Source organism: Notothenia rossii (genome assembly GCF_949606895.1).
Source record: "Notothenia rossii genome assembly, chromosome: 1".
NCBI lineage: Eukaryota > Metazoa > Chordata > Actinopteri > Perciformes > Nototheniidae > Notothenia > Notothenia rossii.
The window spans coordinates 20,891,903-20,916,736 of record NC_136912.1 but is presented as its reverse complement, the minus strand read 5'-3'; the positions used below and the strand labels follow the sequence as shown (position 1 = coordinate 20,916,736).

Here is a 24,834-nt window from a genome sequence, read left to right as displayed (position 1 = left end):
TTCGCATAAACGCGCGCATGCACACCCACGTACACACACGTTAATGCGCTCCTGCAGAGTTGATCCACTGCGCCGGCTTTCAGTGTAGCTCACATTTAAAATGAATCTCCAAAAGAGCTACAGGCAGATAAACAGAAATAATACAATGCAGGGAGCATGCAGCGAAGCAGGAGCGGCTATTAGAGCATCATACAACATCTCTCCCCCATTAATAACATTGTAATGGGGGGTGTCAAGAGAGGATCATATTCTCATGGCATTATAGGACTCAACAAAACCGTCAAATACAGTGTCAACGGAACAAAGTTGACATGCAAATATATTTGCTCTTTTGTGCCAATTACAGCACTCACACAGCAATTACAATAACATATGCGGCGCAGAGAAAACATGGATAAGTGGCGCTGAACGGCTACACAAAACACCCACATGTGTGCTTTGTTTGTACCCGGTAATTTACTACCGACATGACTAACCCTCAACCCGGTGCTCCATGAAGACTCTCAAGCATGGGCAGAGAGCAAATGGCTCTGCAAGTCAAGCTCTGTTCGGTCAGACATCTGAGCCCTCCTCATGCAAACTGTATATGGCTTCTGTTTTTCCAACATGAGAATACACACACACACACACACACACACACACACACACACACACACACACACACACACACACACACACACACACACACACACACACACACACACACACACACACACACACATACACACACACACACACAAGTAGCTTCATGTACACACAGCAGGCTCTGGGTTGTACAACAAATAGGCTAAACCCATGTTAGAATCAGGATGTGTATCTTCTGACTCTTCTCTATTTCTAATTAGTTTTCTATAAAATAACACATTGCTATTGAAGGAGAGTTATCCAACACACCATTGTAATGTTGTGTCAAGCATTATTGATTTGTTAAAAAGTCAATAAGGCTTGACACAACATGACCAGTTTAACAGTGTCATTTTCGCCTACAGTGTGTATTTTTTTATTGGCTAGCCTAATCCTACCAATTCATTAAACCTTTTGGCATGAATACATGTATTTGTCTTAGCTGCTTGTGTATGTTTGCATGATTGCAATCAGTTGATATAACTTTTACAAGAACTAGTCTCTGCCTTCATTTTGTCCCTGATAATGCTCAATGTGAACAGATCTGCACGAGTATAGAGTCAGCTGTTAGCAGCGTGGGCATGTAAGCCTGTGGAGTTTAGATTTTGTGCAAAATGAATACAGTTTTCTGAAAGATTATTTTTCACAGAAAGAAAAAAAATGATATTACAGAAGGAATTATGACCTTAATTACTACATAGTGAAGAGAGTATTGAAACATTAATAACAAATGTGTGAGGAAAATGGGATTCATCGTTTTGATTTTCTTTTTTACGTGCTATTGAATTTGGTATCAAGCTTTTTCACTGTCATTGGTATGGACTTATGTTACTGTGATATGAAATCCCTAAACTGGAGTAGATCCTAAAATCAGCTGCCCTATGTGATGAATCAAGAATCAAATTTGAATCGAATCATGACCCCATGAAAAATCGAAAGTTCACAAAAGAACTGTGTTGAGCCTGATCATCCCAATAAGACTGATGCATCAGTCATATCACACTTAACATTTACAAAGAGCATTGATCACAGAAGTCTGTCAAATGGCAGAAGCCACCTTTGGAATAACCAGAGCTGCTTGAGACTCTCGACGGCACGCGCTCACACTCGTGGACTTCCAATCTGCCAATAAAGATTCCCCGTGATCAATCAAGCAGTGTACCGTGTGCCGGGAACAACTCGACCCCCACAGTAATGAAGATGTGTGGACGTTAGCGGTGAGATGTTTTTTTATATATTGCCTGGGATTACAGACAGTAGGGTTTATACTGCAGAGGCTGGAGGGACAGTAATACTGAATCTGCCACGCTATTTAAAACACACGTAGGCCATCATTATCAGGCTCTACTATATCCCTGGAGACTTGATGTGGTGGGCTGGGCTGTATAGCATTTGAGAGGCATTGTGGGTAACATAAGCTGACAGGCATATCTATTAAGGAGCCCATTTACATTCAGTGGGTGGTCAGTTACAGGTAAGAGTGTTTTTTTTTCTTTTGTCATCTCTATCAAAGCACATATACATCAGACGTGATTTACAAATAAACACAACTCATACTAAAAAGTGCGCTTTAACACATTATGAAAGGCATTTTTATACGACTGTAGCGTCAATATATCGCGTACAATGTAGCTTGACAGCCGTAAGAAAGAAAAGATCTTTAAACGCAGTGAAAACACTGAAATCTTAAAGGTCTAGATATCCCCTGGAGGGATGCCATAGCAGGAGACGATGTTTGACATTTCTGTTTACTCTTACAACTCCAATATCATCAATAATTCAACCTACTTTATTTTTAATAGAGCCAGGTTTGACTGTACAGCCATCCAACATGCTTTCTATCACAAATGCAATTTTTAAAAAGAGAAAACAAGGATCAAAATAAGGACTTTATCTGCATTATTTGCATGTGATTTAGAATAAAATTGAAGTGTGAAGTGTTGTGTGGTGTATATAATAAACATCTGTATCAGAAGGGCCATTTTAAAATCAACACACCTTATCTAAAGTAACATAAACAACACATCAGCTCAGCTGTCTCACACATGTCAGTGTATTCTAATTGTGATGCAGGTGACAGCCGTACCAACATTAAATTACAATGGAAGAGAGCATAACAAATATGTTTTCTCTTTTACCGTTTTTTGATTTCCCAGGTTTGGGCAAAGCATTATTTTATTTCATTATTAAGACTAGTGACGTTTTTGGTGATGTGTCAGAGCTGTTTGAAGTTGTGTTCAGTCAGGTAATAAGACCTCATGCAGCTATAATCACTCCCTTGCAGTCATGGTGGAAGTCAACACAAGTTCTATTTACATCCTCTGTTATTATTCAATACGCTTTCACAAAGTCAACCGTCACTGTGAGATGAATGTTAGCTGACCTCTGAAGCTTGAAATAGTCACAATGACAGTTAAATAAATTTATTTGCTGTGATATGCCTCTCTCTAAAACAAAAGATCACTTTTACTACTGCAGTTTCTGTTTATTGAATTGTGCAGAACGGAAATACTTGACAAGTGTTTTCTTGCTGGACTCATGTGTTGCATTCAGTTGTGTCGCTGAACCGTCCACCTAAAAATTAAGGAATAGGCTTTTTTCATGCAGGGCTTGAGTCAATCTGCACAAGAATGTAGTGCGTTCCTCAAATATTTCCAACTTTAGCCCCTTGTTCCCGGCTCTCGGGTCTAAAGAAATGTGTTCCTATTGTGGAGCAGAATCTATAAAAATGGCTTGTAAGTTTGTAGCTTTATTTGAAGAAAGACAACGTCCAAAAACCGATGGGAACAGTAATACAAAGAGCTTTTGTTGGGGACTATTTTCAGATTTGGATTAACACAAAAGGTGGCCTTGTGAGTTTTAATGGCAGCAGGACCGTTATTTAAAGATTGACCAGAAATAAACTGGTAATGAAGTTTGCGTCACGCACTGCAACAGTGTGGATGTACGGTCTGTTATTAATAGTTTTTTGGGTTGTGCTTTTCATAGGATTGTGCTGATTCTTTTGGACACTAAAGGGTGTTTTTTTTTGGTAACAGGGTTGGATGAGAGAGGCTGAGAGAGAAAGATGGAGATGCTGTTGTGCATTAGCAGCAGAGCAGTGTAGGCAAGAGAAACATATAGTCAGAGGAATATAATATATAAGGCGCAGTGTGTTTCATGATAGTTTATTTCTCTATTGAATAACCTGCTGTCACCTCACTGCTGTCGTGGAGAAGCGCCAGAATGTCAGAAAAAAATCCTGCTTATTGAAGAGTGTCTTGGGTGTTTTATTAAGTGCACTCTAGTCTGGTCAAGAATCCTCTATCTGCTTATTGCACTTATAATGAGACACACTATGGATCTCTGCTGTGTTATTGAGGTGGCATCCGCTATAGATATAATTATACGGTCTCTTCATCAGAGGCAAGAAAACTGACCGAGACCGAGAGCACACACACTCACACACACATTTCACACAAACACATGACCACACTAGCACATTACACACAACGAAGCACACTCAGAGGCAGAGTAGAGAAAAAAATACAGGATTGAGTCAGATACATCTATCCCCCGAGGTCTTCATTACCTCATTGAAGTCATTTATTCCATAGAGGTTATGTCTCCTGCTTTGGACATAATTTAGCCGCGAAATGACATGTCCCTCGATGCAGCAAAACGGTGGGTTACGTATTGTAACCCTAGTTATATAAGCACAGGCGGAGCCCTCTACTGGACTCTATGGGTACTACCTCTCAACCATACTATGCGAGCATTCATCAACTGAAATATCTATAACCGTAGCCGCCCCCTGGGGCAGGCCTACCTGAATGCGCGCGCAAGCCCACCGTATATAAGGCAGCCTCGCCTCCTGGCTGTCATCCTACACTTCTCTTCAGCGAGCAGCATAGGACAGACAGGACCTTGAGCAGAGGGCTCTGCCTGTGCTTATATAACTAGGGTTACAATACGTAACCCACCGTTATATCTCACACAGGCTCCGCCCTCTACTGGACTCTATGGGTACAGTGGGTGGAGCCCTGATACCCAGACGGTGAAATGCATCAAGCGGAGTTTTTACACTCGGCGTTGTGTGTCTCCTAACCCTAACACGCCGGCCATAATGCCCCTGTACCCGCATAGCGCGGTTTATCACTAGTCCGCGGAGGAACCGTGGAGGCAAAGGCAGCAATGGGAGCTCTATACCGCCGCCTCTCTCTCCGTCTTACCACCGGTGGAGATCGGCACGCGCAATTAAGCAGGTACGAAGGGTAGGGTTGTTGCTCCATTAGTGGTGATTCCATGACTTTTCTTTAAACTTTCTGTCTTTTCTCGCTCTTAGCTCAGTTGTTTCCGTGCTCGCTGAAGAGAAAAGGATGACAGCCAGTAGGCGAGGCCACGTTATATACAGTGGGCTTGCGCGCGCATTAAGGTAGGCCCGCCCAAGGCTACGGTTATAGATATTTCAGTTGATGAATGCTCGCATAGTATGTTTGAGATGTAGTACCCATAGAGTCCAGTAGAGGGCGGAGCCTGTGTGAGATATAACAGGGATCTTTACAAACCGGACCACCACCATCACACAGGGCATGTAGACCTACAGTATGTTTCATGTACAATATGTCACATGAGTCATCGCCACAGGACAGCAGGCTGTTTCCTTTCAATACTGTGTAGGTATTACATATCGTCCTCTGATACAATATGTTTCACCTCTTTATCCAGAGCAGAGCAGGCTATTAAGAGACGGTGACACACTGTTATCAGCCTCAGCTGATAATATATTTTTCTTAGGTTTCTTCCACTGGTCGGTCTGAGAAGCTGGGACATGACAGTGGAGTTGTCTATCCTAATTTGAAGCCGATTCGTTGCTTAACTGGTGGCAAAATCTGAGCGTTTAACAGCTAAAGCTCTCTTGAGGTTTTTCAAAGCACACCTATGGCGCCGAGGACTCCTGAGAATAGTTTTAATGAAAGAACAATCCATTTTGTCTGTTTAATAATTCCTCTTAATTACCTGGGGCCTCCCATCGGCCCAATACCCACAAGGCCTCCTTCTACCTCCGCTAGCACCTGTAGAGCAACGCCTGCAAGCAAGCCCTCTGTGCCAGGCAGTGTAATTTTGTTTTAACAAGCATCATTATTTATTTAATCTAATTAATTGATTCTATGACGTGAAAACCCTTCTGTCTGCTGGTCACAAAACAAGAACAAATCTGCACTAATTTAAAGTCCTGTTTTCATGGGTGAACAAAGTCTGACCTTTTTCTGATCATTTTGTTTTCATGTAACATATCTACAGTATAGAGAGAGTATTTACTTGAAACAGACTTGATTCCTTGAAAGTGTTACGGTAGAGTGAAGCAAGCAGGACCCAAATGCAGATAATACCTTTATTTCAAGGATAAAAAACAAACTCGGACAAACAGAACACTCCCTGGTGAAGTCAGTCACCAACAAAAGACGAACCAACACAAAACACAGGAAGAGACAAGTCTAAATACAGGGAGAGGTAATCACGAAACGAGAAACAGCCGGGCAGGGGAGGAGAAACACAAGGGCAACAGGTGAACACAATCAGACACACCAGGGAAACTAACAACAGGGAGGAAAGACACAGATAGAGGGACCAGACAATACACAAGGGAGACAGGGAGAACCGAACAGCAAAATAAACCCAAACCTAGACATACAAAACTAAATTTGGGCTGACAGCCCTGGAGAACAGCGGAGGGCCCGGAAGGGATCTCGGGCGAATGGCCCGGGGGCAAGGCAGAAGCCGAGAAGGGGGACTCGGGCGGACGGCCCAGGGGCAAGGCAGAGTCCACAGTGAGGGTCTCAGGCGGACGGCCCGGGGGCAAGGCAAAGTCCATGGTGGGGCGAAGGCCACAGCGGGCGAACTAAGGGGTTCGAGCATGAGGGCGAAGGCCACGGCACTCAGGGGGCCGGGCTCGAGGGCGAAGACCGCGGCTCTCAGGGGGCCGGGCTCTCAGTGGGACGGGCTCGAAGGCGAAGACCGCGGCTCTCAGGGGGGCGGGCTCGAGGGCGAAGCAGGCGGCGACGGAACAACTCCGGAGGACGGGCAGGAAGGCGCTGACGGGAAAGCTCCGGAAGCCGGGCAAGAACCAGAGCCGGTGGGACAGGCTTCGGCAGGATCCCCCACGGAAGAGGACCAGGAGTTGGCAGGACCCCCGGCGAGACAGGTGGCGGTGGGACTTCCAACGGAACAGGACATGGAGTTGGCAGGACCCCCAACGGAAGAGTTGTCGGCGGGACCTCCAATGGCACAGGACATAGGGTTGGCAGGACCCCCGGCAGAAGAGTATTCGGCGGGACCCCCAACGGGACAGGACATAGGGTTGGCAGGACCCCCGGCAGAAGAGTAGTTGGCGGGACCCCCAACGGGACAGGACATGGAGTTGGCTGGACCCCCAGCGGAACCTCCTACGGGACTTGAGTAGGGACTTGAGTAGGGACTTCAGAGGGGACTCGAGAGGAAACTGGAGAGGGGACTCGAGAAGGGACTAGAGAAGGGACTACAGAAGAGGCTAGGGAAGGGACTAGAGAGGGGACTAGAGAAGGGACTAGGGGAGGGACTGGAGAAGGGACTTGAGAAGTGACTAGAGGAGGGAATTGAGTAGGGTCTAGCAGAGGTGGGGACTCGAGTCGCATATTTTTTGACTTGAGACTTGCTTGACTAACATTGATAAAAGACTTGACTTTGACTTGGTATTCATGACTTGAGACTTGACTTAAGCTTGAGATAGATGACTTGAAAGGACTTGACTGTTTAAAATTAAATATTTGCGTTTGTTTTTGTAGTGAGATATTACGTTTAATTTTTTCGAAAAACCTGATTATAGCGTCATGCGCGCAAACCTGGCAACCCACTAGAAGGCAGGAGTCTCAGTTAACATGGCAGCGGGTAGCTTTGCTCCAAAAATAGTGAAGTTTGGATTCAAGGATTATTTTGTCGATGACGGTAATAAGAAGAGAACAGCGGTATGCAGGGTCTGCAGCATAAAGATCAGTGACAGGACCACCACAACATCCAACTTCATTCGTCACTACAAAAAAAAAAACAGAGAAAGGTGCGTGCATGTGTTGTGTTAGCTAGAAAGCTAACGTTAAGTTTAAGCTACGTTAGACTTGGTTTCAAATCTATTAAGCATTGCAAAGAGAAGACAAAACGGTAAATTAACCGCCAAGGGATTCATTTTGACTAACCCTGATACTGACGGGCTGTCAGGAGAGAGAGAGAGGAAAAGAGATGCCTCGTTTATTTCCCCTGTGTTATTATCAGAAGTTACTGTAAATGTTTAAACAATGTAGTTCATCTACTTTTATTAGTTTGTTTAAATGTTTTAATTATGTTGTTTTTGTTTGTAGAAGTGCATCATTCCTTGATTTATTGTAAAATGAATCTGAACTTTTTGATCTTTTATGATGATAAACTGAAGCAATTTCTAAATTAACCCAATTAACTGAGTTTTAAATCCCCCTGCTTAGTCTATAAGGAAATTATGAAGAGGAACAAATTAAATGATTTGAAAATGATATATATGTAGGTGCTGACGCTGTTGGCGGTTCTAGTGTTAACAGAAATGTAAATTAAATGTGTAATGGCAAATGCCATATATGATTTTCTTACCTTAAATTCTGCCTTTTTGAACAGACTTTTTGAGTCCTAGCTATATCATCTGCATTTCTAGGGTTAATATGAATCTAATATGATTGTCATCGGTCTAAATCAGATTTCAAATGATTAACTGTGTATGTAATGAAGATCATAGTGTGGGTTGAATCCATTTTCATAACCACTGTCTTTGAACTGATTTAAATGCAGAAACTGGAATTATTCATCAGAATTTCATATGACTTGACTTGCTTGACCTGAGCAATGACTTGACTTGACTTGCTTGACTCTCACCACAGTGACTTGGGACTTGCTTGATACTTGTAGACTTGCTCATGACTTGCACATGTAGGACTTACTCCCACCTCTGGGGTCTAGAGAAGGGACTAGAGAAGGGACTATGGCTGCTGGGGCCGGAACCAGGGCCAGAACCATGGCTGCTGGGGCCTGTACTTGAGCCCAAAGCATGGCTTCTGGGGCTCGGGCTGCTAGCCTGGACCTGCGACTCCTTCTCTTAGGAGCCTTTTGGAGGCTCCGTGGACCTCCAAAAGCCAGACGAGTACCCGAGAACGGCACCTGGACAGGAGCAGGAACTGGGGCAGAAGCAAGGGTTGACTCCAGACGGAACACACCGAGGCGTATGGTGTCAGGTTGGGAATTGGGAGGCAGGGAGCTAGTATGACTGGGGCTAGTAGGGCGGGAATCACACACAGGGAGGAAATTAAAAATCCAGCCAGGTAAGAATTTCACCAAGCCTGGTTTCTCCGTAGCCATCTGGCGCGCCTCTGCCAGAGCAGCCTCTCGCTGTTGAACCCCGGACGCTCCCCTCCATCGATCAGAGCAGTAAGCCAAAGAAAAGGAAAAATCCAATAATTCCTGCTCAAATGGATCTGCTTGGCCCATCCTTGGTTGGTTCGTTCTGTTACGGTAGAGTGAAGCAAGCAGGACCCAAATGCAGATAATACTGATAATACCTTTATTTCAAGGATAAAAAACAAACTCCGACAAACAGAACACTACCAACAAAAGACGAACCAACTCTGAACACAGGAAGAGACAAGACTAAATACATGGAGGGGGAATCACGAGACGAGAAACAGCCGGGCAGGGGAGGAGAAACACAAGGGCAACAGGTGAACACAATCAGACAATTAGACACACCAGGGAAACTAACGACAGGGAGGAAAAGCACAGAGAGAGGGACCAGACAATACACAAGGGAGACAGGGAGAACCGAACAGCAAAATAAACCCAAACCAAGACATACAAAACTAAAAGCGTGAAATAACATGAGAATCGTGACAGAAAGTCTACAATCAGAGTACTTTATTTATTACTTGTGTAATTTACAAAAAATATGCTGTTGGTCATTTAACAGTCATGTCTATAAACCAAACTCAATAAAATACAGTACATTAAATTGAGCTCCCCAAGAGTTGTTAGTCTGGACTGAATCAACATCAGCTGCTGGTTCTCCACTCTTCTTCAAGTCAGTGTATTATCTGAAATCACTGACAGTCTTAGTCAGATTCGTCCCAACCTCACAAGATTAAATTAAATCTTTTTAATTTAAACACAAGTGGATATACTGATACTCTATGAACTACTTTATCTAAAAGAGCAGTCAGATTCATAAAAAATACACAAATATTTGTGGCTGATAACCTGATTAACTGTTAGAGGTCGAACACGATAGGGGGTCAACTTTTGTTTTCTTTTAGTTTTATCCAGTCATCTGGTGGTTATATTCTTAATGGCAGAGAATGTAGTCTCGTCTTAAATTGGGTGGGGGATATAGCCTTCAAATAATAATAATAACCCTTGTTTTAAAACAAGTCAGAATGATTGCCACTCTACCAGTGAAAGAAGGCCCACCTCTATCTGAAAGTCATAAAATACTTTCCTTAATTCCAATGTCACATCTTCAAATTGAACGAATAAATTAGTATATTTTTCTGATCTGACTTTCCTTTCACCCCGAACCTCGAACATTTAATCCAAGATCCAATCTCTCATGATACTGGACACATAAATCTCAGCAATATAAGCCCATACACTCCCCTCCACTTAGGCCTAAGTGTCCAGGCACATGGTTATATGTCCTCTGTTTCTCTTTCCTCACCCCCCAATTAACCCCCTTGAGAGCTTTGCTCTACCTTTCAGCCTTTACCTCCGTATCGCTGATCACTTGTTCCTCTGCTTCGTTAGGAAAAGGAAAAAAAATCCCTGACAACTGCCGCTCTCCCCCACCGCGCTGACGTTGATCCTTCATGTTCAAGTCTGTACATGCGGAGCGGCAATTTTCTCCTCACCTTGGGGGAAGTCTGCCCTCCAGACCCACTCACAAGTGTCAAGTCAAAGCCAGTTAATTGACACGTTTCCCCCACTGAGGGTCAAATGGTGACAGATCCTTTGACACAGTTTAACAAACAATGCCGCTAGAGACGTCAAAGAACTTCCACCTGCTGATGATGCTGCAAATGGTTGTAAAATACCAACAAGGCACAATTAGATTTAAAATGTATAGTTGTTTTGTGGTTTACTTTGAAAGACGGAAATAAAACTAGGTCCACTGGTCATAGTGTGCAATAATTGTCATACATCAGATCTTTCTGTCAGTCAAATGTTCACACCTGTTGAACATGGTTTATAGATTGCCACAGTACAGACAAACACACACGTTGTGTTGCAGACAGATTGTGTATGAGATAAGAAAAAATTAAGCTTTCAATATATTAAAAGTCCAAAATAAGCTGTGAAAGAAAAATATTAAAAACAAGGGTTTGACAACCAGAAGGTTCTGGAAGTTAGTGCACAGAAAATGTAAAATAGTTCATCTTCAAGGATTTGTTTGGAATTTACAATAAAATATGGACTTCCATGAAAGAAAACTAAGAAATATGTTTGTGTGTGTTTGCTGTCAATTATATTCCTTAGTAAATACGACTGAGTCTGCAGATCAGACTTCAAACAAATCAGATTCCACAATTAAAAATCTGTATCTCTAAATGAAATGTTTTCCTTACAGTTGTTATTATGTGTATTTGGCTGTTTTAAGACAAATTACTTACCAACTTGTCATTAAAATAAACTAACAATCATCACACTGACCTATTTCATCCTCTGATTTAATTAAATAGTGTTCTTCTATCTTTCATAATATCCCTCTCCCTTTTCGAAAACATAATTATCATCTTATCATAATTATCACTCAGCAAGCCATCTGCATGACATGATTTTCTGTGAGTCCTTATGTCTGTTTCCTGTCTGCCTTTTGAGGACAGAATCCTCAAGTATTACTTAATCTCGTTGGGCTATCAAACCCTCCATCAGCCCCGCTCATCTCCGCACCTCCACCCTTCCCTCAGCCAGTTGATCTTGTCTTTTGTTCTAACGCTCTCTTCAAACCGTCTGAAGTATCGTATGTAAAAAATAAAAAAAATATTCCACTGAGTCTGTCAGTGGAAGAGCTTCAAAAGGCCTCCCTTTGGCATGCCATGAAAAAGTGACAGTCTGATTGAATATCTGCAAAAGCCAGCGCAGACATTGTGATCATGTTATTAGGGAACATATACAGGGTGAAGACAGATATGTAGCTCCAGTTCTGCATCAAGGAGGAATAAAAACCACTTTAGCTACAGTTTGTATTCTGTTCAGGTTAAACAGAGCCTGCACAAACAGAAATCTACGAAAACTGGTTGGCTGCCTGCCGACTTCAGTAACAGAAAAGCACAGAGGAGCTGAGCATCGTGGGTAGAGGCGGCACAGCGTTGGGCCCCCTGTTCTCTATTCTTAGCTCCTTTTCCTCCTTCTCTCACAGTCACACATGACTAGGTATAGAAGAGGAGAGGTAGCAAAGGCATCTTGAGTTTGTCTCCAACAGAAACGGGATGGCGTTTATACTCGGTTTACTGTTTGTGTGGATTTTTGTATTTCCTACGCGTGGGGGGAAATTAATAGTAAAACTGTAACAATCTATTCATACTTGACATTTTACTTGGTACAATATGAGGGGATCATGATTTGTACTCAAGCAGGGGGCATGATAGTTTATCTAACTCAAGTCAAATACACAGGTCAAAAACAGAGAAATTAAAAGTATATGGATTTCTCAAATTGTATTTACTATAAAAGAGGTTTTGCATCCAGAGAGGCGTGTATAACAGCTTTCAGCAGGGCTACGTTGGGTTCATAGGCAACACCTAGCAACTGTGTTAATATGATATCCTCATTTTTTCTCAAGAGTGTTTTGCATGCATCGTTTTTGAGAGTCTTTTCTGAAGCATTGTGTAACTACTTTGCTCTTCTCTCTCTGTATCTCTCTCTCTCTGTGTCTCTGAGTAAACAATAAACACCAGGCTGCTCAGCACCTGTAATCCTTCAACGACTCAATCAACATTTGTAAAGCTGCTCACACGAGGCTTGCAACCAAAACTGAGCCAGCCGGCTGTCTGAGAGTTTCCGTGCCCACACATCGACGCCCATCTATCACAGCACTTCACCGTGTTCGCGGTCCGCCAGATCAAAACCGGGGGGGGGGGGGGGGGGGGGGGACGCGCTCCCTCGGATTCCGTAATCCCCTCTACCCAACCCACACTCTCCCCAAAACATGCAGCATCACGACGCTGCGAACACACGCCCCTCCTGGGCCTTGTTGCTTACGCACTCAGAGCTACATCTGTCTACAAAGCTGCCTCCTTCATCCACTGTCAGTGAATCTCCCTCTGGATTTACCGACTGCGCCTGGATCTCTGCTCGTCTGTCTCTTTTTCTGTCTGCCACGCCTTAACCCCTTGTGCACTCGTGTTTTCTCCCCTCTTATTTTTTTTTTTAGATGGAAAGTCTGCTCTATAAACACAGTTCAGATGCAGCCATTTCAAGCCTGCAGCGTCAGCCAACACCCAACTGTCGAGCGTAGGCTGAAGTTTAGAAATATTGTGGTGAGGAATTCGGCAGAGTGCAGTGTGTGTGCAGCATATGTGAGTGAGGAGTAATGCAGTAGTTCTGCTCAGTGTTGGAGCTGTTGTGTTGTGAAGTAGGGACATCACCGGCTGTCACACATCTCCTCTAAGTCACGCTTCAACAAAGAGGCGCATCATAATAAGATAGTTACATCAGATCAGAGACGGTGAATGCGAGTGTGGAAAAGCTTGGTTGAGATTTGTGAGCATCTAGTCTCACCCAAAGCAAAAAAAACTATCCAGCCAAGAATCTAATCCACGATGCCACCAAGAGACACATCCTGGCGCTGCTCCATTGGCAGCAGCCGGACACTGTGACAGAACGTGGGATTTGAGCATTTTCTGTTGCAAAAGTGTCTGATGTAAAAGCTCATTTTGAGCACGTTAATGTCGCATGTGGACTCTCTTTCTGAGCTGATTTCACTCTTTCTCCTCTTTTTGTCGCACTGCCTCTTAGACAAGTCTTTTAATTATCTTTACACACCCTTTCAATTTTTAAAAGGGGCTTTTATCAGTCTAAATGTAGTCAACTCCGGCGGAAAAGAGCACAGGCTCTGCAGTAAAAGAGGCTCCATCTTCTCTCTCCTGCTTTATATGGTAACTATTGTCCAGACCTGCTTCCCCCTGTGAAGCAGCACAACATGACGTTTTGAAGTCTTATTGAAGCAGGCCTAGTTATCCTTTATCTCAACACTATGCTCCCTCACAAAGCGCCACAAGAAAAAATGTGTGACTTTTGAAAATGTGTGAAAAAAGACAATTTGTTTTCTTCAGCACTGTTCGTGCACTTCATGATTTCCTGTCCTTTGATGGTCTAGCTCAAAATCGAGAAATTACTCATGAGCTTTAACAAGTAAATGTTAACATAACGATGTTTGCAAGTTGTCCAAAAGTGGAACGATGACCTTCGAAAAATAAATAATTATTACAATTTCTATATATATTTAGTTTGGCAGACAATTTCTAGAATATTTGGTTGTAAAGGGAAAATCATTGTCAGAGCAGTGTACAGCTTAATGAACCCGTAGTGAACTGCTTTTTTTTGTATGTATGAAGCATAAAGCCCAGTGTCTACCTTAAGGGCAGATCCTCAAAGCTATTATCCCAAGAAGCACCAGATGTGTCTTCACAAAATATTGCATGATCCAATATTCAACATGAAAAATCTGCAGATGCGTTTCAACTGCTCGAAAGTTTTTCATGTCCACGAGCGAGGACCTTTTCAGCGGTTAAACATCGAGCGATTCTGGGATAGATTTAGGACTAGACATAAATTGCGATTAGTTATTTGGCTGCAGTTAATTATCAAAAATAATATAAGCCAATTTTGATAATGGATTATCAAGCAGAAGTACTGCCAATTCACTGACTGCAAACTGAAGATGTCACCTTGAACTCTGAGCTACTCTCGCATCTATTTTTCCAATATTTACTGGACTTGAATATTAGCGTAATCGGATATTTGTTTGTTGGGTGGGTATTTGATTTAGGGATTCGATTTGTTTGATGTTTTTTTCTTTTTACAAGGCTATCAAAAACACACTTTGTCCATTCCTGCACTATAGTTATGCTTAAATTGCAGTGTTAAAATTAGAAAAAATATAAACCGTCTAATCTTGGGTGCCTGACGTCCCTCTCAATCACAGCAGTGAATGCCACGCTTCGGTTCACCTTGGCCACTAAAGGGAAGACAAAATGCCGAAGACCTCAGCTGTGTGGCAGTGAATATTAGCTGCAGATTACTACTGAAGCTCAGGAGCCCAAAAGATTGTTTGGGGACAGCCCTAACAGATGAATCAATAATAAAAAGAATATCCATGAGTTAGGACCAAGAAGTTTGGAGCAAAAGTTGAACTGAAAATCGACTCGGCAGATAAAAACAGCCACTGGAGTTTTTGTGGGGGAAAGTTAAGTTCACAGACACACAAACACAATCCAATGTGTGGAAAAGTCGGCCTACCTTGAACATTGCCAGCCCGGATCTCCTCTCTGCTCTTCAGAACTGGCATGATGGAGTGATCTGGGATGCGACTCCTCCTCTCATAGCCTCGGATGAAGGGATGGTAGACAGATGAAGTCACGCAGAGCTGCCTGAGGTGGGGTCCTGCAGGACGAGGGGCGAGGGGTGAGGGGTGAGCGCTCTTTAGGTTGGTCGAGGGCGGGATGTTGGGGAGTTATCTGTGTCTGGAGGAGGCAGGGGTGACTGTTTTTAAAGTGGAGTAATATGTACAAAGGACGCTTAATTACTTGATGATGTTACATATAAAGTTGACTGCCAACTCAAAATGTCAACGTGCGTTTGAACTAAATATGTTGGCTGATGAAGGGACGCTGTTTCATTCGTCTCTTTCCATCCAACTCTCTCCCTCCGACGCTCGTGATGCAGCTCGCCAAGGTCTCCTCCCAGAAGTCTGCAAGTGTGTGAACACAGTTGCCGTGGAGATGAGAAGATGAGCAGCAGTGGGTGTGTACGTACTCCTCTTCTTCTTCCCTCCCTTACTTCTTCTTCTTAGGCTTTCTTGCCTTCGCTTTGCTTTAGCCAGTCATGTTGATGATCAGTTTTCCTCTTCCTCAGTCTGTCGGGGGGGGAGGAAGAAGAGAAGGACAGAGTCAGATGGCGGTGAGGGGCCGGGGATGGATGTGTTGTTTGTGAAGGCTCAATGCCACTGTGGGTACAAGTCTATTGCCTTGGAGGTCAAGGCTTAGCTCAGTCAAGCTGCTGTGTCTACAAGCCCCCTTTCAGTGCAATCTCAATGTGTGGAGCGTTGTTGCCTAGTAATATCACTGTTCTATTTTCTGCTTAGGTGATGATCGGAGCACTTTCTTATTTATATTCCTGTTTTACTGAAAGACTCGTTTTAAGACTGTGGCCATATTGTTCATATCAAGATGTCGCTACCTTAATATCTTGTTATGTTGGACCACTTGTTGCATTGCAAGAAGAAGTGCTGCTGTGTTATTGGCTGAATTAGCTTTTCACATGATTGTTGCATCAACCTGATAAGGTATCCCGATTTGTTACGTTAAGCCCAATAAGGTCATTCTCGTCTGGTTATTTACCGTTTCACATTCGGGGGAATTTACTGTAGCACTATAAATGTATTTTTTCAATATTACAATATCAGATCACATACACTGTGAGATATTTATTCCTCATCTGTACTTATTTTAGACCCGACTTTAAGTGATATTGTGACAATGTCATTTTTCAATGATTTATAGATGAAGATTAATAGATTAATCAATGAAAGCTTATTTTTGGTTGGAGCCACAGTAATGTTTTGTTATGTCAAATGCTTCTTCCTTTAAGACTTTAACTTAAGAACATTTTTTCACGTGTATATAATCACACAAATATTTTGTGTATCAGAAAATGTGTGTGAGTGTGTATCTGTGTATTTTGAGGAACTCGGATATTTAGGTATACACATTTTAGCCTGAGGAAATTTGTCAGAGGTTATCTGCAAGTGTAGAATCTTAATCCTTTCTGGCAGTGTAATGAATTATATTATATTACAATTTCTATTGTATTTTAATTTCTCTGACTCCTTTAAAGTCAATCATCTCCGACTCTCACAGTAGGATTAAAATGACACTGATGGCTTGACTCGTGCAGAATAATACAGTATTTCCTCAAATAATCATCAGCAGGAAAACAACCGAATAAGGTTTGTTTGTTTGTTTGTTTAGTTGCCCAGCTAGGTAATGAATCAACAGCCTTTCCAAATGTTGAATAACGGGATATGATGTGAGTTATGTCAGAAAGACATTTTTACTAAGACTAAGGTTCTACCGTGTGTGTCTGTTCTACTTCTTAAATCATCAAAATGTGTGTCAATATAAATGTTTTATTATATTAAACGAATAGACCGCCTATTTCTCTTTTCAGTACGTTTCATTTTCTGATGTGCTCCGTATCTCCAGATTTTCCCAATCTTAACAGCTTTAATGACTCCTCTTTTGAACATAAATCCTTCATTAGCCTGAAACCCAAGAGGTGAGCATGCCCTTTTAAGCTTTTATATTTTAAACTACTGTGTGCTCTCAGCAAGGCAAAATCACGCCACTCTTTTTAAAATATGTTTTAATCATTTATAGTGTTTGGGCCTAAAGACGCTGCATTAACTAGAAACTTTTAGGGAAGGGGCCCGCTCGTTCGCTCCCTTAATGGAGAATATTTAAGAAGAAGCTGCCGTAAGACACTTTTTATGTTTTTAACTTTGTATATTTGTAATACTAAGTGACAACTTTATATCTTATGGGTATTTTGTGTTGTTACGGTCAACTTCTGGCTGGCAGGAATCAACGAATGTACTAATATTTTAGTGCGGGTAAAATATACTATACAGGCTGGGTTTGTGCTTCGGTTCGGGGAACGAAGATTGACTTGTTTTTTTATGAGTAAACAAATAACAGTGTGTTCTAATTTTGTCATAATGATAATTATGCCATTAATAAGCTATTAAATTGATAAGCTAGTTAATTAACATAATAACACATTTGTTTGGCGAAAAGTTACCCCAGCTTTGGATCACCTATCAATGAGATGAAATACGGCCTAGTGTGTCCTCTATAGAGTACAGTGCACTCATTAAGGTCATGCTGAAGAATGTGATACAGTGAAGCTGGTGCATGAGTCACTTTACATGTTATGTGATTCATTAGCAGAGATCTAGTCATTTCAAGAGATCTGCTGCAGATCCATGGAGCAGGAAAAAAGAAGAAATGCAATGGAGCAGTGGAGGAGGAGGAGGAGGAGGAGGAAGAAGAAGAGGAGGGCATCAACAAAGCATTGGTTTCCAAATCTCGACCAACTAAGATGCATTACAAAAAGGAGAGGAAGAGGGCTTACATTAATGCATGCACCTGCACTGGACTCATTGAGTGAGGCAACTGATGTAAACTGATGGAGAGTGATCCAACCAAATTAACTAAAAGTATTTATTACTGGTTTTTGCCATAAAATATAAATCTTCATAGATGGACAAATCTCAAAATCACCATTGAGAGAAGTGATCGTGCGTGAAATTCTTAGATATCACAGTACGTTTATAGAAAATGGATAAAGATCAGAAGCATGGTCTGATAAACAACCAACTAGTCACAGCAGGGTGAAGAAAGGTTTAGCAGCACAAGCGATGAGGAGGAAAATATAAAGATACTCTTCACAGAGAACCTGCTGATTAAAGTTCATGCAAAAAAGCTTTCCATCAGGATCATGCAGACACTCGAGTGCACGCACACAAACACATGCACACTTGCTGCACACGCATTCAGTGCATTCACTGTTCATGCATGTGCATACACTCAGTTGCCAAGAAGAAGTGAGTGCTATATGAATTCACTACTCACCTAATTAACTCTTTTCTGTAACACATAATTTATAGACTGTAGTGGAGATGTTTTAAAGAGGAGCAGAGTTGAGACACAAAAGCAAAGACAGAGCAAAACGAGTGGTCCTTCATATTCCTTCATGACGACATCCCACTCTCAGAACAGTTAAGAAAGTGGTGTTTTTTAGCCCCTTTATCAGTCCATAAGAAAGGGGGGAAAGGGAGACTAACATGGCTTTGTGTGGGCCTATACTAATGTTTCACCTTAAGGTTGAGTGGACAAGTAGATGTCCATAGTCTAAAAACGTTTAGTTAGCAGCAGTAATGCTTTAAAACAGCTCTCTGCAAAAAGGTGTGGCAGTGAGAGACGAAGCTTTAAACACAATGTAAAGAAAGAAGGGAAATGTGACAGAGGAAAAGAGAGAGGTTGTGATGAAATGGGATATTAGGTTTTATCTATTACTATCTGTCTATCAGTCTGTCTCTATTTTACAGCCTGCACAACCTATTACATCTTAAATCCACCGCAAGGCATCACCCACTTAATCCACTGTTCAACACCCAACTAATGCCAACCGTTCTCTCTTGCCTGACGAAATAAGGAGAATGAAGACAAGTGGAGTGGGGAGAGCTTCAGGGATGAAAAAAAGGCCAGTTCTTCAAGGAAAATCTATCGAAACGAGCGAAGGGAAAATTAAAAAAACATGCAGAAGCACAAGGATTAAATTCTGGAAATTATTTTGATGAGCGTATTTAAGGATTTAGGATTGTGTGTGTTGGTTGTATGAGAACTAATGGCTGCTGATGGACAGGCAGAATGAAAATAAGCACAAATCAGGCATGAAATGGGATACAGCCATAGTGACTTGATTTGCTCCGAACTCTGAATGCAGCTTAATACATAACATGCAGAGATTATCATTTAATTTAGGAGAAATATTCCCATCTTAACCTTAAATAATTTGAAGGGAAGCTTTAGTGGCGAGAAATGTATCTCATCCTCCCTAAGGACTACATTTAAATCTTCTTTCCATGTTAATTCACAACAGGTTGCCAAACTTGATATCTTTATTAAATGGGAAAGAGGACGTGACGTGTGGACACATAGAAAAATACTTTCAAAGACAACAATTAAAAATGGGCGCACTTTGCCATGATGAGAAGAACAGATGAGGAGGGTGTGAAAACGCTGCGAGAACAGACCGATATCGACTCACTGAACACTGTTGTTTTAGGCATAGTTTAGTGTGCGAGTGCATGTGTGTGTTAATGTGTGTTTTATGTATACGTAAAGCACACACAAATACACACAGACAGACAGATAGACAGACACTAAACGATAGTTAACCTACCTAGAGTAACATTTAAGAATCCCGCAAGAGTGTGATGCAAAGAAAATGGGTGTGGAGGGACCAAAAGAGAAGGAAAAGGGGAAAAAAGAGTCATTCATGAGGAGATTTTTAGTTGTCTTTGAAGAAAATTCATCCAAGTTCATATAACATCAGACTTTAGAGACAGAAAGAGGCGTAGGATGAGGAAAAAATGAGCTGATGGCAGCAACTAGAAATGAAATGGCAAGGAGGGACTGACAGGTATGATATGGTTTGGTGAAAGGGAGGGAGGAGTGTAGAGGAGGAAAGAAAGGACTAAAAATAAAATAAAACTCCTCTCTCCTTCCTCTTTTCTCCCAATCATAAATATAGAAAATTATACACCAGGTAGATGGAGAAGTAAATGAGGAGGCAAATGACAGAGAGAGAGACTATATGAAAAGATGAAGCACCTCCCAGCACCGCGATGAGGAATACGAAAAATATAAAACGAAAGAAAAAATTGAATACTCCAAAGCCTTCCGTTTTTGCAATGTTAAGTGAGGCGAGGGGGGGTTGTCAGTTATATCCCCCCTCTCTCTCTCTCTCTCTCTCTCTCTCTCTCTCTCTGCAACTGGTCTTCTTTTATCTTCTGTTCTCCTCAAAGCAAGGTGTCACCTTCCCCTTCAGATGAGCTGTGACCCTTTGCCAACACAGCTGTTAGACATGCCACTCAGGAAGGCTGCACAGTGGGAGCTGCTGCCCAGAGATATAAAGAGCGGAGCGGAAACACACCTCTGGCTCCGAGCGCAGAGCACAACTCTCACCGCACTGACTCGCTCTCCTCCCCCTGCCAGAGAGAGGGAGAGAGAGACAGGGAGCGAGTGGGAGAGAGATGGAGGTGGGTTTCTCTATAGGATTGTGAATTAGAGAGATGTTACAGTGAAGAAGGGCTGTTGCAACAATTGTCAAGTTTTTTTTGCAAAGAAAGCAATGGCTCCCTCTGTTGTTGCACTGCGCTGAAAATAAAATGCTAATTTGAGGTTTTATTAGGGATTAGCAATTTATTAATAATACCTTGGCAAGCAAAAAAAAAAGTAAAAGCATTGGTTTTATTATGTCACCAAAACACTTCCTTGTATGTTGTGTATTGGGGATCTATTTATTTGAGCCAAAAAGTTTAGAAATGTATTTTTTGAAAATGTAGCGCCAACCATTTGAAAAACCAAATAAACCATAATGCCTCAACACTATAATAAGATGCTTTGATGTCCTTTTAGGAATCAAATGTTTTTGTCTCTAAAAAACATATATTAAGATATTTTTTTATATTTTGCAAAAACGGAATATTGTTCTGTTTACTCAATGCGAGTATTCTCACAGTATAAGTCAATGATTAGCATTAGGATTAGGATTTGAAGCATTTAGTTTAGTTTGTTTTCTGCCGTGTCAGACAAAGAAAAAACGACAAAAACTTCCCTTATTCGTAAACTGCTATAAGAATACTATACTAAAATTATATTTTACTCAAACTAAGTTGCATTTGATAATCATAACTCCTGAATATAACTACCAAATATTTTTATATATAATTATTTACAGAGTTTTGACCCGGATGTTTGTTTACGTAATGTCACTGTTGTTATTTTTTTGTATCAAAAATTGTTTTCTGTATACTAAATGCTAGTGTGGGGATTTTTTTCAAACACATAATGCCTTTAGCAATGTAGCCATGCCTTTAGTGGAAACCAGGAGAATTGCAAATATTTTCCCCATATGGCAAACATGAGAAAATGGCACTATCTGGTGGAAAATACTAAAAACTACAATTTTAAAGCCATGGCATTGGGATCAGGCACGTGCACACATATAACCCTTTCACACCAAGGCTTTTCCCGTTCTAGCTCCGTGCTAGAGCTGATTCAGAACCGGTTCTTCGGTTCAGCTCCCGCTCTGTTCACACCGCTCAGAGCCCGACTGTTGCTGCCGCTGCTGCGTCATGACGTCACCGTTTACGTCGCTGATTTTCTCCCCAACGGCGCTAACTACAACAACAATGGGGGACTGCGTCGGGTCGATGATCGTGTTGCTTTTAATCATACTGTAGCGACCCTGTATAGGGTGCTGAGTGTGTCACTCAAGCATCCCCCGTCTCTCTGCCAATCACAGAGCTGCACAGTGATGCTGGTCGGGGTGCGGGCCTGTGGTTGGGGGAGCAGAGGGGGGAAGGCGGGGAAGTTGTGACGTTGACCCTATATATGGGTGTGAGTTGGGGTGTAGAGTGTGTGTGAGGATAAACCTGCAACCTGTACATGTAACCCAGGGGTTCTCAAAGTTTTGATGAGTGAGGGCCAATTTAGGTACCCAATATTGGATTAAGGGCCGCCCAAGAAAAAACGGAACACAAAATTCCAAAACAAATCTTCTCTTTATTACACACACACACACACACACACACACACACACACACACACACACACACACACACACACACACACACAGAGAGAGTATTGCGCTGGAGTTAGTGATATGCTGTGGATTTCCTGTCTTATCAGCAGGGCCCTGTTTCAGAACCAATTCCAGCTACTCAAGCACCACAGGATAGTCTCTGCAAGACAAATACAGAGAGACAGAGAGGGGGGAGGGAGAGAAAGAGACTTTTAAAATAGAAGCTTACCAAAGACCACAATAACACAGTATTCATCATCATCATTGTTATTATTATTGTTGTTGTATTTGTAACACAAATCGGCTATTATTGCCTGTCATCAACATACCTTTTCCTACTTTGAATGGGATTTATGGTGCTGTCGTCTGTTGGCTACTATTCCTTTGATGTCCGGTTCCATCTCCGTTGTTGCTATACGAAGGAAAGCATGTAGATGGGCATCCGTCAGCCTGGATCTCAGCTGGGATTTGTTGATGGCCATGGTGGAGAAGGTTTTCTCACAAATGTATGTGCTTCCGAACAGAGAGGCCATTCTGATGGCATGTTGGCGAAGTGCAGGGTACGTAGATGGGGAAAGTCCTTTGTAGAACTCGATGAGATTCTTGTCTCGATATGCTGCTCTGGCCTCAGAGCTCTCCTGCAGGTCGATGAGCTCGAACTGCATTTCTGCAGGCTCTTCTTCGGGTGCACATGTGAAGGGATCTTGGAATAGGTTGAATGACTTCTCGTGGTCACTGAAGTCCGAGAAGCGGTGGTGGAATTCCTCTTGGAGTTTTTCCATGAGGTTGTGGTTCTTGTCTGAACACAGGTGATGTAAAACGTCACATTCACCTGCGAGCACCTTGCAGGTGGGGAAATGGGTTAGATCCCCCTCTCTGAGCTGTCCCTGCACTAGTTGAAGTTTTCGCTGGAAAGCTTTGACGCTTTCAAACAATGTGGAAATGAGCTTCCCATGGCCCTGCAGCTTCACATTGAGATCGCTGAGAAAGGTTTTCAGGTCAACAAGGAACGCTAGGTCACAAAGCCATTCAGTGTCACTTAACTGTGGCAGATCTTGTCCTTTTGATTGCATTAACTCAGCGATTTCTTTCCTCAAATTAAAAAAACGCTTCAGTGTGGCACCTCTGCTCAGCCACCTGACAGCAGTGAAGTATATGACGTCACCAAATTCAGCCTCTGATTGCACCAAAAAAGTTTTGAATTGACGGTGATTCAGACCTCTGGACTTTATGAAATTCACTGTCTTCTCACCTCCGTTATTGGCCACTTTGTCGCTGAGCAAAGAGACAGCGCCCGCCTTTCTCCCGACCATGGCTGGCGCTCCATCTGTTGTGACACCGAACATGGATGTCAGCTCCACATTGTATGCATCGAGACTACGACACACAGCATCACAAATGTCGATTCCCCTTGTTCTGTCTTTGATACTCTCCATGCTTAGCAGTTCCTCGCCTATTTCAAAGTCCTCCGTGACCGTTCGAATGAAAATCAGCAGTTGTGCAGTATCAGAAATGTCTGTACTCTCATCCAGTGCTATAGAAAAGGACCCCTTGCCTAGGCCTTCCACACGTAGTCCCAATTGCTCTTTGAGATCATTGGCCAGATCTTCGATTCGTCGTGTCACTGTGTCATTCGATAAACTTATGTCACGGAACTTTGACTTTTGTTCAGGGCATACAATGTCAGCCACTTTCAAAATGCAGTCTCGCACGAATTCTCCATCACTGAACGGCTTGCTCCGCCTGGCAATTTCGTGAGCTACCACATAGCTAGCCTGTGTTACAGCTTCACCGGATTTTGCAAGATTTGTGAAAACTGACTGCTGGGCAGTTAAACCTCTTTGAAGTTGTTCAAGTTTAGTTCTGCGCTCCTTGCCCATGAACTTGTCATACATTTTATGATTGGTATCATAATGGCGTTTTATGTTATACTCCTTGAGCATTGCATTCACCTGCTTGCAGATGAGGCATATCACTTTATCCGACCCCTGAGGTAAAACGAAGTAAGCGTTGCTCCATTTCTCCTGGAACTTCCTTTTCTCCTCACTGACAAAACGTTTTTTACGCGACGGCCCTGGCTCCTCCATCTCGCTTACACAACGAAAACTTCCAACAAATTTTGTTTCCGATGTTCACGTGAACACTTTGCCGCCTTTGGGACGTGCATCCAATCAGGGAGTGAGTTTGGGGATGCTCGCGCTGGGGGTATTCAGTGGAAATAACAGTGTGCCTGAGTGTGGACGTTGGGAGAGACAGCTTGTTGTTTTATTATTGTATAACCGGACTTTTGTGTGCGTTCATATACTTAACCACACACGCAAACACACACACTCTTTCTCTGCCGTTACATAGCAGACACTACTTTATCTGTCAAGTTGTCTCCGATGCCACCACAACTTCCTGTCAAACACGTTATCTCGACTTCAAAATAAAAGCATGCAAACGGAACTGGAAGTTAACCTAAATTAAATCCAAAATACACATAAAACTACAACGAAGGCAACAAAAACAATGCAACATCTCCTTCAGTCTCAGAGGACA

The 24,834-nt window shown here is 42.4% G+C and overlaps 2 protein-coding genes across 4 annotated transcripts in view; both read right to left on the bottom strand.

The window, feature by feature from the left end:
- grin2bb (glutamate receptor, ionotropic, N-methyl D-aspartate 2B-b) overlaps positions 1–15,774 on the bottom strand; it is a 101,622-nt gene extending 85,848 nt beyond the window's left edge. For all 3 annotated transcript variants that reach the window (XM_079658168.1, XM_079658169.1, XM_079658170.1), the window contains exon 1: positions 15,163–15,774. In XM_079658168.1, coding sequence (XP_079514294.1) covers positions 15,163–15,171 — 9 coding nt within the window. In that variant the 5' untranslated portion in view covers positions 15,172–15,774. The remainder of the gene's footprint in view (positions 1–15,162) is intronic.
- A 6,526-nt stretch (positions 15,775–22,300) lies between these two features.
- LOC307022298 (general transcription factor II-I repeat domain-containing protein 2A-like) lies at positions 22,301–24,380 on the bottom strand (the record flags this gene model as incomplete). The annotated part of the gene is made up of 2 exons (XM_079655024.1): positions 22,301–22,453; positions 22,623–24,380. One exon carries the CDS (start codon positions 24,378–24,380, stop codon positions 22,629–22,631), a length of 1,752 nt encoding a protein of 583 aa, XP_079511150.1. The 3' UTR covers positions 22,301–22,453; positions 22,623–22,628.
- Between the last annotated feature and the right edge of the window lie 454 nt (positions 24,381–24,834).